General features: G+C 40.9%; 1 protein-coding gene across 1 annotated transcript in view; it reads right to left on the reverse strand.

Moving 5' to 3' along the window:
- Positions 1-103, reverse strand: part of C9H10orf126 (chromosome 9 C10orf126 homolog) — a 33,132-nt gene extending 33,029 nt beyond the window's left edge. Inside the window, 1 exon segment of the mRNA XM_025397991.1 lies at positions 81-103. Coding sequence (XP_025253776.1) covers positions 81-103 — 23 coding nt within the window.
- Between the last annotated feature and the right edge of the window lie 15,080 nt (positions 104-15,183).

Here is a 15,183-nt window from a genome sequence, read left to right on the forward strand (position 1 = left end):
CCCTGGACCTTATGAAAGTTGCCAGAATCAAAATAGAATCACTAGTGTTTTTTAAGAAAAACAACAAACAAGCAAAAAACCTGAACTGGATGCAGTGGTTCATGGCTGTAGTCGCAACTCAGAAAGCTGAGGCAGAAGGACTACTTGAGCTCAGGAGGTTGAGGCTGCAGTGAGCTGTAATCACACCACTGCACTCCAGCCTAGGCGACAGAAGGAGGCCCATCTCTAATACACAAACATAAAAAGACTTCACTCTTGTCACTCTTGAGATTAAGGATTTACCTAAGTAGTAAAATACGTCAGATCAGATTCCTGGCACAGGAACTCTGAATCTGGGATGTGAAAAGGTTTCTGGAGAAGTGTTCTGTTTCTCATATCATTAACCACAGGAAGATATTATTTGGTATACAAGAGGGTATTGCTTAAAGAGATAAGAAACAGAAACTCTCTCTCCCTTATATTTCTCCAAATACCTTGTAAAGTTGTAAGTTAAAGAAAAAAGAACCATGTTCACTCAAAGGGGATATGCAAAAATAAAAGGATAAAACCTTTTCCCTTACCCTAAGCAGATAATATGTGCATTAAAAAAAAATGTTCTAATACTGTTTTTGCAAGTCAATACATAAGCATTACTGAAAAGTCCAATCTTGCCTGCATTTTACAGCTCTCAGCTCCTTTCAGGAAGCAACTAAATCAGAACACAGTGTTCTCTCTTCCTTGGAGCTAGCACAGGTTTTGATAACATCAATTGAATGCCAAGCCTAAGTACGGATTGGAAGTTAGAAGTATTGCTATTGACCCTTTTCTAATATATCCTTCAGCTCAATAATTAATCGATTTGTGACAAAGTGAATAGAAGCTGAGGTCTTCTGAGAGCTTACAACGTGGCAGACGCGAGCTCAGTGCTGTACGCTGGCATTCATGCTCTTCATTCTCGCCTCCCAAGCCACTCGTCACACCCACACTCTCCGTGCCAGGAGGTGCTGCACAACCCACACTGGGAAACTTTCTCCCACCCGTTCCTGACTCCTGAAACCTGTCCACGGTGTCATCAGCCTGATCCACTAATAGCAAAACTCTTCACATCCCAAATCTAACTTCCAAATAGTCCCTCCTTGCTCTGACAAAAACTGACTCTTCCCTGAGGACGATGCTCACCTCTTCTCTTATGCGCTGGCTGTTTTTGTTTTTCTTTTTCTTTTTTTGAGATGGAGTCTCTCTCTGTCACCAGGCTGGAGTGCAGTGGTGTGATCTCAGCTCACTGCAAACTCCACCTCCTGGGTTCAAATGGTTCTCCTACCTCAGCCTCCCGAGTAGCTGGGATTACAGGCACACGCCACCACACCCAGCTATTTTTTGTATTTTTAGTAGAGACGGGGTTTCCCCATGTTGACCAGGATGGTCTCAATCTCTTGACCTTGTGATCTGCCCATCTAGGCCTCCCAAAGTGCTGGGATTACAGGCGTGAGCCACTGCACCCGGCCGCAGGCTAATTTTCATTCCAGGCCCTCCTGCCACCTCCTGCAGACCCGGAAGTGATGGAGGGGCCCTGCTGGTCCTTTCCCCGCCCAAAGCCTTCTCCTTCCTTTCTACTGCAAATCTCATACCATCATCATCTATCACCCCTGAAACTGTCCCTATAAACTTTATAAAATTAATCAGAAGAGAAGAGAGGAAGAGAAACAAAAATAAGCCAAGCTTGCACATACTCAGCGATAGTCATGGGGTCAGCTGTTCTCTGATCCTTCTTCATAGTATTTTGCTACCTATTGCTCCAGAATCACAGAGACCCTGTCACAAGATTAGAGTTCCCCTTCACTGCTCTACAGACAACAACTAAACATTGTGAAATGTTGTTTTCCATTTGAGATATTCTTATAAGTCCTGCATACTGATGAAACTACTGACGCCAGCTGGTCTGAAGGACCCCATGAGAAGCTGACTCACCGAAGAATGCAGTTTCTACAGCCTGATGATTTCATCCCCCTTTCCCCAACCAATCAATGACTACAATTTTTCATCCCCTCAACCCCCACAATCCCCTTGAAAACCTCAGCCCAGAACTCTTCGAAAAGATGGATTTGAGGGTCTTCTCCCATCTGCTCACTTGGCCTCCCTGCTGTCATCAAACCCCCTCTCTGCTGCAAAGCCTGCTGTCTTGGTGTATTGATCCGTTTCTGCACAACAGGCATACGAATGCATTGGTCCTGTAATACCCCTGCCCAACACTGTTCCCCACCTTTTCCAACAACGTCAGCCCATTGGCATCCTCTCCAATACTTCTCCTCTCTTTTCTGAGCATGTTCAACGCATAGATAATAATGCTTCCAAAACTCCACCATTCCAGGTCATTAAACTTCTCTCCTCCTTCAGTCATCTTGACCTCTACCCTCACAGAAACAGCCACTCACTTTGATGGCAATACATGGACCTTGTCATGCACATTCGTTGCAGTCCTTTGCCCCTCTTAACTTCTAATTACTCCAGGGCTCAGTCATTGTTCTTGTTTTCATCTCTGTCTCTACTTACTCCCTTGAAGATCTCATCTTGTTCCATGGCTTTAAATACTACCCACACACTGGTAACTCCCAAATGAATATCTCCAGTCCAGTCCTCTGTTCTAAACTCCAAACCTGCATATCCAATAGCATACTCATCATTTTCACGTGAATATCTAATATACTTCTCTAACTCACACGTCCACTACTGAATTGATTTTTCCCTACCTATCCCACTGCACCCCTCAACCTTCCCCATGTTAGTTAGTTGATGGCAATTTCATCCTTCTGGCCTAAAATGGAGCACTTCTTGGATTCATCCTTGACTCGTCTCTTTCTCTGCTATCCTATATCCAATCCTTATTCGTATTGCTGCAGCTCCTTGTGGTTGAGCCCTGTTCTTGTCTCTATCAATAGATTCAAAGAGACAAGAATATCCCTTGTCTCTTTCTTCAAAACACATCCAGATTCTGACAACTTCTCACTACCTTTGCTGCTCTTATTCTGATCCCAATACCATCTGGAGAACTGCTCTGGCCTCCTGAAAGGCCCCCCTGCTCCTACCTTGCCCCTTATCATCTATTCCATGTGATTCAGGCTTCTGTGACCTCCCTAGTCTCAGCTCCTACCATCTCAGGTCCAGCACAGCAATTCCTTTCTGCTCCTCAGTCAACCTCCAGCCTCCTTCCTTTCCTCGGCCTGAACACCATGCCCTCAAAGATCCATATGGCTCACTTCCTCTCCCTGTCTAAGACTTTACTCAAATCTCATGATCTTACATTGTCATAAGCCAGTTCTCATCATCCTATTTAAACACACAACTTCAGCTCCTTCCTCAAACACGCTATTCCCTTATCCTGCCCTACACTTTTTCTTTTCTTTTTTCTTTCTTTCATTTTTGGAGAGCATAGCATTTATTATCTTCTAACAGTCTATATAATTTACTTTATTACTATGTTTATTGTTGATTATATTTATAATGAATTCCTTTCATTCTCTTCTCAGTAGAGATAGTCATTGAGCATGATAATACAGAAGCTATTGTGTTGCAGATTACCACGGCAATAACAACAACAACAACAAAATACAGTGGTTTTTTTTAGGCTCCAATTTGAAGACTGCAAGAATCTATTGATAGAGACAAGAACAGGTCTCAACCACAAGGAGCTGCAGCAATATGAAGGAAGGATAGATGGGCAAGGAGAAAAAGGGCAGAAATGGAGGAGAGAAGGTGCTTTTGAATGTCAGTTCAAAGTGGGCTATGTTCAGAATGAAATATGATCTAATCAGAATGGAGAAGAAGTATTTGGACTCTCTGGACCCCAACCACTGAGGAAGACGGGCCTCTTTCTGTTAATGCACCCTTTCCAATGTGATAAGAAATCGAAACAGGGTAACCCTCTTTTAAAATTACTAAGAAGGAAGAAAGTCTACTGGTATGAGGCAATCATTTTTAATGCATTTTTTGATTCAACAGAATTTGTCAAGAGCCTACTATGTGCAAAGTATTGTGGTTATACTATGGAAGATTTTAAGTGGAATGAGAAATTATGTCATCCTGAAGATGTTATAATACAGTAGAGGAAGGTCAGGCACAGTGGCTCAGGCCAATAATCCCAGCACTCTGGGAGGTTGAGGAGGGCAGATCACTTGAGGTCAGGAGTTGGAGACAAGCCTGGCCAACATGGTGAAACCCTGTTTCTACTGAAAATACAAAAATTAGCCAGGCATGGTGGCGGGCGCCTGTAATCCCAGCTACTCAGGAGGTTGAAGCAGGAGAATTGTTTGAACCCAGGAGGTGGAGGTTGCAGTGAGCTAAGATCTCACCACTGCACTCCAGCCTGGGCAACAGAGAGAGACTCTGTCAAAAAAAAAAAAAAAAAAATGTATATATATATACACACACACACACACACACACACACATCTATATACATATATACATATATATAGAGAGAGAGAGAGTAGGAGGAGAAGGCAAATAAACAAATTACTATAAATATAAAGTAGAAATTTTCATTATTGAGGCACAAGCAAATGTATTAAGAAAACAAAGGAAGGGATTATATATTCTGCATGAAGCTAAGTCAGCACTCTGGCTACCAAACTGCAAATAAAGAGGGACCTTTTCTTTCCTAACAGCAGTTTATGCTGATTTGAATCAAAAACCCTTTCTCTAGCACTCTGGAGAAACAAAACCCACAAAGTGATAGGCATAAGATAGAGACTGTGAGTCCTGTGCTGGAGATCTGATGAGTAAACCAAAGCCATGACTCAGTAATAGGAATTTGTCTGTGGTTTGTTTCAATATGAAGATCTGTAAGGAAATCCCTTCTGTTGCTTGGCATGGAAACACTGTGAACTAGGGACAAATTCCTAGGGAAAAAGGGACTGTAGGGATTAGAACAGGGGTTCTCGAGTTCAGTGACACCTGCAAAAATCAAGAGTACCCCTCTGCTGCCCACTGTGGAGAATGTGAACTTGCTTTCATTGACAGAGCCTTGGACCTAGAATGAATGATTTTGTCTTCTACAATGTGGCACAGAGTGTTGTCATTAACAATTGATATGGAGGGCACAACATTATTAAAACTTTTTAAACTTTTCTTTCCAAATACTGAAGCCAACTGTTAGCAAGAAAATATTTATTTATTTATAGACAGAGTCTCACTTTGTCACCCAGGCTGACCTGCAGTGACACAATCACAGCTCACAGCAGACTCAACCTCCCTGGCTCAAGCCATCCTCCTTGCCTTAGCCTCCTGAGTGTCTGGAATCACAGGCATACACAACCTTGCACGGCTAATTTATTTATTTCTTGTAGAGACAAGTTCAGTGTTGCCTAGGCTGGTCTCATAGCCCTGGGTTCAAGCAATTCTCCCCGCTAGGTCTCCCAAAGTGCAGATTACAGGCATAAGCCACAGCACCTGGCCCATAACAATCTATTTATATGATTTCTGGAGTAGTTAGTGATTGGCCTTTCTTTTAATGTGGATCAGATTTCTCTCTACCCCTAAAACATAAACGATTCATCCTGGAAAGATGGCTATTATGCTATGGAGCCAAAATGCACTTTTTAGAATGGGAAAAAAATCAGTGTGATTTCTAAGGTTTTATCTAATATCATCTCTAGAAAACAGTTTGCTAAATGTCTTATATAGCTTTGTCTTATAATTAGATTCACATACACAGTGAAAATTTAGCATATACAATTTATTTGAAGCCAGATATTTCTGTTTCATGCTGCCCCATACTCTACCTAATGGACAAACAAAACGAATGCTTATTTTAGAATATTTAAGTTTAACAAACACAAAGCACAGTTAGTTTCACACGACAGTGCCTTCTTGTAGCAACAACCCTACAAGGCACTTAAGTTGAGCCAGGGGGAGGACCTCCACCCCACATCTTTCAGGATAAAGTGGTAAATGGGAGGTGGTACAAAAGTCCTATAATTCCTCTTAAGTTTTTAAGAAATTCCCTCCATTAATATCGGTAGCTAGTTTTCCTTAAGGCTTTGGTCTGAAGGAATGTATTACTGGCAATCTTGACAAAAGATGTTTTAGTTTATATGCAGTTGTCTCAAGATTGTACGGATATTTGCTTTGACTAACCTCAGAAATTCAAGCAAAGCCATGTTACAGTAGGCATATAAACAAGCAGGTCACGGGGTTAATGTTTGATGATAACACTGACTTTTTTCTGCCACTCAAAAGCACGCAGGAGCAGTAAGATGTGCTACCCAGAAGCAACAAAAGATAAACACTTAACTATCCACAGTCAACCAGCTTGGAGCTTTCAGGCGATGAAAAGTAATTATTAAGGCAAAAAGCACACAGGCATACAACTGAGGATACCAGAGAGGTTGATGCTTTCCAAATTTTGAATAAAATAATAACTTTAAAACTGATTTTATGGAATAAAAATAATCTCTTAATGGATCTGTAAGAATGTATTTAAAAATCGATCTGAAAATGGTATTTCTTAATCCATTAATCATTAGCAATAAAAGAACTCCATGCATGCGTCATACATAATATGGAAAACGTATTGAATATTGATATTGGCAGGGTGGGAACACATTTCCAAACGTATTTCTGGACTAGAGATCTATGTATCTGTATTGCTTATCCCACCTCAAGACTGAGCTCCGGTTCGGACGGCTCACACCTATAATCCCAGTGCTTTGGAGGCCGAGGCAGGAGGATCGTTTGAGGCCCTGGGCAATATAGCAAGACCCTATCTCTATGAAAATAATTTTAAAATTAGCTGAGTGTGGTGGCGTGTGCCTATAGTCCTAGCTATTTGGGAGGCTCAGTACTCAAGGAGGATCGGTTGAACCCAGGACAGGAGTTCAAGGCTGCAGTGAGCTATGATTGTACCACTGCACTCCAGCCTGGGCAACAGAGCAAGACTCTGCCTCAAAGGAAAAAAAAAGACTGAGCTCCCCAATGGTCCAAGGGCACTCTTTGAAATCCCACACTTGGCAGGGTGCATAGCAGAGAAAGGGCTCAGAAAGTCCTGTGTTGAATTTCAATAAAACAGACAAGATTGCATCCCAACGCTTATCAACAATAATTGTGAACTCTGTTGACTTGATCCTCTCAAACTTTAATTCAAAATTCCCCATCTAGAGAATGGGAAAAGTAATTTTACGCAGCAGAGTCATGGTTCCAAACTTTCCACAAACTTAAAAGGCAGTACCACTCCATCTAAACCCAGATATTAATAGTTAAGATACTTTCATTCCAGGGCGCAGGAGACCAGCTTTCCCATTCCTTCAGGAAGAGAAACAGAATGTGCACCAAAAAAAAATGTTTGCAGGGACGAATAGCTGCAGACTGACTGATAAACAAGCTCTAGATTTAGTAGACGTGGTTTACAAAGGTCCCAAGTTCCGGCAGTAAGTCATTCCACATTTATCTGAGACGCTCTTCTCACAGATAAATGCAGCCCTTATCAAGAGGCTACGTATGTGCCCAGCACCGTTTATTTTGGCAGTGGCTCAGTTTCTGCCTCTATAATTAACTGAGGCTGATGAGTCGACAGCAGCTCCGAGGGAGATCAGAGGAAACTCGACTTCATCTCACCGCCTTTTATTTTCTCCGCTCTCCACTGCCTGGCCTCCCTTGTGTCTTTTTTTTTTTTTTTTTTCATTAATACAAGACAGCAAATTCAACCCACATCCTGGCCCAGCAGGGGAGCTCAGGAACAACATAAAATTCCAAATATGTGTTTTGATCCTCATTGCCCCTCTGCCAGAAACAGCAACTTCACTTCTCATCAGACACTAGCAACAGCTTCTTAATTATCCCCACAAAGAATAAAAGACACTGTCCGGATCTTTACTGCAATGTGAAATAGCCCTTAACTCTGTATTATACTAACAAGGACTCTAGAACATTAAGGTAAATGCTCACTAATGGGCTAGTGCTTGAATTCATCATAGAAAATGCTCTCAAGTGAGTAAATGGAATAGCTGTGAAAACAAAGGCAATCAACAAGTCCATAGCTGACCACCAATTCTAAATTCATAAACCTTCTTGTTGACTGATAGGCAGAAGAACATGTGTAACATCATGGGCCACTATTTTACTCATAGGCTGATATCTCTGCAGGGTGTGTGTGTGTGTGTGTGTGTGTGTGTGTGTGTGTGTATGCACATGCACACGTCCACACAATACAAATGTTGGTTCAGGCCAGACACAGTGACTCACACCTATAATCCCAGTGCTTTGGGAGGCTAAGGCAGGAGGGTCACTTGAGGTCAGGAGTTTGATACCAGCCTGGGCAACAAAGCAAGATCCCTCTCTACAAAAAAATTTTTTAAATTAGCCAGGCATGGTGGCACATATCTGTAGTTCCAGCTACTCAGGAGGCTGAGATGGGAGGATCACTTGAGCTCAGGAGTCTGAGGCTGCAGTAAGCTACAAGTACACCACTGTACTCCAGCCTGGCAACAGAGGGAGACCCAAACAATGTTGGTTTCTTCCTACCACCCAGATCTTGTTTCAGATATTCTAATTCAAAAAGCAACCTCTGTATTCTTCTTCTTTTTTGTTTTTGTTTTATCCAAGGGTTGATATTTTATTTTTTATTTTATTTTTTATTTATAAATGACACAAAATCATTTTACATATTTATAGGGTACAGTGTGGTGTTTAGTTGCAGGTATACATAGTATAACGATTGAATCAGGGTAATTACCATATCCATCACTTTAAACATTTATCATTTCTTTGTGGTGGCAACATTCAAAATCTTCTATCTTGAAATACTGTATACACTACATCGTTATTTGCTGTAGTCACCCTACCCTGTAACAGAACTCCAAAACTATTCTTCCTGTCTAACTACAATTTTGTATTCTTCTTTATTGTAGCTCTAGACACAACTACAGGCACACTGCATGAGACTCAGTTGATGTGCCATGCTTAACTAAGAAGAATAGATTCCCCAAACTCTCTTAAGAGAGTAGCAAATGGGTTAAACATAGCTAGTGTCAGATTTTGACCTGAAGTAGCAGAATGTGAGGTTACCCGTGACACATTTCCATGCATTCCTTCATAAATACCTATCAGAAAATAGGCATTATCTCAGCTGGAATTGTGCCATCTTCTCCCTGATGAAGAAAAATCATTTCTACTATTATAAAATCATCTGATAAAAGCAACCCACATTAACAGCTTCCCATATTAACAGCATTTCATATCTGGTCATGTACAGTGTCCTAACATACACTGTCTCCTCTAGACAGAGTCTATCGTGTCCTTCTGAATGCTCCTAAACTGTGATTATCATCCTTTAAGTGTCTGCCTCCCCTGTGCAGCTGTGTTCAAGAGCAATTCTTGTCTCATTCTTTTCTCTTTCTTTTCATCTTTCTCTTTTTCCTTTTTTCTTTCTCTCTTTTCTTGTTTATTTCTCTCTTTCCTTCTTTCTCTTTCTTTTCCTTCCTTTCTCCTTCTCTTTCTTTCTCTATTTTTCCTTCTTTCTCTTTATCTTTTCTTCTGTCTTCTTTCTTTCTCTCTCTCTTCTTTTTCTTTCCTTTCTTTCTTGCGTTCTTCTTTTTCTTTCCCTCCTTCCTTTTTTTCTCTCCCTCCCTCTTTTCTTTTCCTCCCTCCCTCCTTTCTTTCCTTTCTTTCCTTTCTTTTCCTTTTCTTTTTTGACAGGGTCTCACTCTATTGCTGAGGCCAGAGTGCAGTGTCAGGATCATGGCTCGCTGCAACCTCAACGTCCCAGCCTCAAGAAATCCTCACACCTCAGCCTCCCAAGTTTCTGGGACTACAAGCATGCAGCACCATGCCCTGCTAATTTTTCATTTTTTGTAGAGAAAGAGTTTTGCCATGTTGTCCAAGCTGGTCTCAAACTCCTAGGCTCAAGCGATCCTCCCACCTCAGCCTCCCAAAGTGCTGAGATTACAAGCATGGGCCACCATGCCTGGTGTATTCATCTTTCTAACTCCAGCACTGTGCAAACTCCCTAGTGCATCTGAATTTCAACAAAACCATTTATTGAAATAGAATAAATTATCTCCTTTGATCCTTGCAACAGTTCCGGGAGCTAACACCGAGAGGAGTTAGATGTGGATGGCTGAACACATGACCAGTGATAGAGAAAAAACAAAGGCATTTGGTGCCAGTTCTAACCTTATGTCACCCCATCAGGTACCTGCATTAACTGAATACTTACCTAGTGAATCACTCTGCAGTTTCAGTATTTATTTTCACATTAGTGTATTTTATGTACCCACAGGGATTATTATTTCTTTGAAGGCAGAAGATTTAAAATTAATAAAACGCTGTACATTTGCATTGCTCTCAACACAGTTTGAATTCCTTCCTCATTGCAAGGGTATAAAAAATAACATTTAGGCTGGATTCAGTGGCTCATACCTGTAATCCCAGCACTTGAGACTCAATGCTCCCTGTGACTCCCCAGTACTAGGTAAAGAAGTGCCAAGCTCAGATGGATTCATCCCAGCGTGAGATTTTACAGTCATTTAAGAACCAGGCACCTGGAAACTGGGAAATACCGTTACTTTCTCTGCCACACTTGGAGCTTCTTATAGGATATCACGTAAAGTTCAATCAGTAACTCCAGTAGAATGAACCTTTGATTAAACAAAGGATTTATTCCCAGGTCAATACCTGAACTTCTAGACTTCATTCAGTATCATCCTTGTAGTATTTTGTCTTATTCCCCATGCTACATGCTTTCCTTCAACTAAATTCCTATCATGAGCCACTTGATTGACTTAAATTTTTCAACCTAGCACCCATAGCGTTTACATACGTAATTGAGTATGTACATGGAGTTTTCTAATGACTATGTTTTTGTGTACTTTCACATGTACTCATTCTGTCTTTTCCCACTAAGTAGTAAATAGCTTGAAGTTAGAGGCTACATCTTTATATTTTTGTATCTCCTTACAACATCCAACTCAGAACTCTGTAGAACAAGTATTCAATAAAGTTGTTTGCTCCTTAAGTAGGTAATTTTATATAATATGATAGAAATTTAACAAAGATGTGACTGTGCCTTACACACGTTGTCAAATAGAACAGAAGAGAGATATTCCTCTTTAGAGATTGAGCTTTGTGAGAGTAAGCATCCATCCAAATTCTATAGCTGTTCCAAGCCTTCATTTCTTTAGAAGCATAGAGGCAAAGTCTACACAGAGCAACTATCTTGCAAGTAGTCACCAGACTGTATCAGTAAAGATTTACAAGGGCCAGATGCAGTAGCTCGTGCCTGTTATCCCAGTGCTTTGAGAGGCTGAGGCAGGAGGATCACTTTATGCCAGGAGTTCAAGACCAGCCTGGGCAACATGGTGAGACACCCCCCCCCAATCTCTAAAACAATAAAATTAAATTAAAAAGTAGCTAGGCATGGTGGCATGCATCTGTAGTCTCAGCTACTTAGGAGGTTGAGGTGGGAGGATCGCTGAGCCCAAGAGTTCATGGTTACAGTGAGCTATGATCATGCCACTCACTCCAGACTGGGCAACAGAGACCCTCTCTCTAAAACATAAATAAATAAATAAATAAATAAATAAATAAATAAATAAATAATAAAAAAATAAAAGATTTACCTGGAACAATCAATAAAAGAAATTAAGATTCCAGCCATTATGTTCTGAGTAGTTCCAAGGTGTAGGATAGGCAGATAAGAATGATTCATTAGCGGCTAATGCAACCAGTACTTATTTTGGAGGATTTAAAATCATGCACTAATCCCACTCAGAAAGGTCTGAGAACTAGCCTAATAGCCATTGAAATGTAAGCTCTCATTTCCACAGTGGAGCCCTTCCAGGCTATATTTTGTCTCAAATAAGATGGATGCCTGAGACTGGGTCAGGCCGGGGTCCTGCACCCATACATTTTTTTCTATGAATTTCATGCCATTAAGAAACCATTGAAAACGGAAGTTCGCACTTTACCCATTATTATATTAATGAGATGAAACTGTGTAACCAATTCTGTCCATTCTGTTTCCATGCTGAGATGGCTTAAATCCTTCTGCTGCATGATTGTTTTGTTGGACCACATCTCAAAACTAGAAACATTAGAAACTTGTCATTTAAGTGTTCAACTTTAACTATCTATAGTTCGCTGAGTTTTTGGTGTGGGATACAGGCAGCATTGCATGGCTATAAAGGATTATTCACTAGATTAAATATAATATATAATATGTATTATATATTATATATAACATATATTATATATTATTCACTAGATTAAATATAACATATAATTATTATATAATATATATTATACCTAATTCTATCACCTTAACTGATAGGAAGAGGAAATTGATTTTAATCTTATTTTATAATTGTCCTCTATAGCTATTCAAGTGGTCATCTGATTCCTGTTGGAATCAGATGGGTTTGAGCAACCCACAGAAAGTCGGCCGCAGAACCTAGAACCAAAACAATAGAAACCTTAACACTTGCTTAGTCCTGTTCCATGGAAACTGTAGAGGTTGGTTTTTTCCTCTATTCTACAGCCATTTTTCGTAAGTTTATTTCAGCCTGTCTACTGACAAACAACCGATTTTGGAGCATTTAACGATTTTGGTTGGGAAAATGCTGGTGCTTTAAATAATTAATTAGTGTTTTGATAATTGTTTTTATGGAATGTTTGGGCATACCACATAATTTACTTAAATAAACATCCCAATGTGAAGTTAATTAAGTTCTGAAGAAAGTTAACAAAACTCTCAAGAAATAGATTACTTAAAAAACTGCAACCACCTTGGTTCCTGGCTGTCACAACTTAGATTTAGATTGCTATAAGTATACTTCATCGTGCTTACTGCCAAATACTGTATTTCTGTGTTTGTTCATAAAAATTTAATTTGAAATGCATGTAAGGATGATACGGTCTTTTTATAAAAGGAAGTTATTATCTGTGATAAAAGCAGTTGTTGACATTAGAAATGCAGACACAAGGATCCAGATGGGAAATGTAATAAAAAGAAAACAAATGTAGCAGGGGAGAGGGGGTTAAAAATATGGCAAAACAAAGCCAGATGTGGTTGCAAAAATCTGCCCACAGGCAAAGCTGGAACTCCTACCTTTCAGATGGGCCGTCATTGGCCATTAGAAGTAAAATATCCATCCTGGCTAACATGGTGAAACCCCATTTCTACTAAAAATACAAAAAATTAGCTGGGTGTGGTGGCAGGTGCCTGTAGTCTCAGCTACTTGGGAGGCTGAGGCAGGAGAATCACTTGAACCCGGGAGGCGGAGGTTGCAGTGAGCTGAGCTCACGCCACTGCACTCTAGTCTAGGAGACAAAGTGAGACTCTGTCTCAAAAAAAAAGAAAAGAAAAGAAAAAAAGAAAGTAAAACATGACCCCAGATCTAGAAAGCAAAGTGGACGATTCAATTCACAGCTGCCTGCTGAACGCAACCTCTGCAAGTAGAGATACACATTTGTTCACTCCTAAGCACTGCTTCTATCTTTTTCTAAACACTGCTTCTTTTTTCTTTTTGAAGACAAGGTCTCATTCTGTCACCCAGGCTGGAGTCCAGTGGTGCGATCACGGCTCACTGCAGCGTTGACTTTCCGGGCTCAAGCAGATCCTCCCACCTCAGCCTCCTGAATAGCTTGGACTACAGGCGTGTGCCACCACATCTGGCTAATTTTTTCATTTTTCTGTAAAAATTAAAAAAGAGGTCTCACTATATTGTCAGACTGGTCTTGATCTCCTGGGCTCAAATGATACTCCCACCTTGGCCTCCCACTGCTTCTTTTAGTGTCTCGGGATAATTGACTGTGGATTTCCACGCTGCTGAGCCTTCTTGTTTCCATTTTTTCTTCATCAGACATTCTCCAGTGGGGCTCCCATATAGCAGTTTAGTGAACAGGCTTTAATACTATTCCCCATAGAGCTGCAAAGACATGAGGCTGTATGGCAAAAACTGGTACTTCAACACATTTTACTCAGGCTCAGATAATCTGTTAAATGTTAAATTCTTTAAACAAAACCCAGGGCAGGTTCTCCCCTCCCCACATCCATACAGTTGTCATCCTGGAAATTATTTTCACAGATCACCAGGATCCTGTAAGACTCCCCAAGTTCACCCTGATGTTCACCAAAGCAAGTTGTTAATGATGTACTCAGCGGCGGATGTCAGTGCTGGGGTTTGGCTAATGTTTTTAATCTTTCCTGTAAGACAAATGTGTTTTTAACTTGTGTTTTACCCGCCCCCACTCCCCGCCCCTCCCCTAGGCTGTCTAGGGTCGCTCCTTAATGTTCAAAATAATTCCATGCTTATGCAAATAAGAGAAAACTCACAGATCTCCCAAAAAGGGTTTCTTAGGACCCGGCGCAGCAGCTTATGCCTGTAATCCCAGCACTTTGGGAGGCTGAAGCAGGCAGATCACTTGAGGCCAGGAGTTCCAGACCAGCCTGATCAACATAGTGAAATCCTGTCTCCACTAAAAATGCAAAACTTAGCCGGGCATGGTGGCAGACACCTGTAATACCGGCTACTTGGGAGGCTGAGGTGGAAGAATTGCTTGAACGCGGAAGGCGGGGAGGTTGCAGTGAGCCAAGATTACACCACTGCACTCCAGCCTGGGTGACAAAGCAAGACTCCGTCTCAAAAAAAAAAAAAAAAAATTACTATCACTCAAGACAACCCACAATCTTGAATATCATGAAGCCCCTGCCTTTTCCTTCTCCTCCTCCTAGGTGAATTGCTGGAAGACTCAAATTTTAATGAAACTAAAAAGCATGAAAACTGTAGGAGGTGTAGAAATAAATACTTGGTCCTGCCTCAAACCCACAAAAATTCCAGAAGGGAGGCAGCACCCAAGGGTGTGCACAGGACAGTGTAGGAGAAAGACTGACCTCGAGACCCAGAATGATTTGCTAAATTTCCCGCATCTGTGTCTTCAATAGCACAGAAATGTTTCTAATAACTTGGTTCACAACAAGAACCAAACGTTTCTTCAAGTCTTGCCATGAATATTTTCGAAAACTACAATGGCCACATTAATAGAAATCAGACCTGGAAATACATCCCCAGGTTGTTATAAGGATATCCAGATTAGAGAGTTTAAGAAAGTTCAGACCCTTAAGCAAAGTTTCGTGCGTGATATTAGGAATTGGCAATTGAGTCCCACAGCCTATGAGTCTTGTGTTGAAACTCTCAATCCCAGAGCCTCCGTGTGG

The sequence above is a fragment of the Theropithecus gelada genome, chromosome 9 (genome assembly GCF_003255815.1).
Source record: "Theropithecus gelada isolate Dixy chromosome 9, Tgel_1.0, whole genome shotgun sequence".
In the NCBI taxonomy this organism is placed as follows: domain Eukaryota; kingdom Metazoa; phylum Chordata; class Mammalia; order Primates; family Cercopithecidae; genus Theropithecus; species Theropithecus gelada.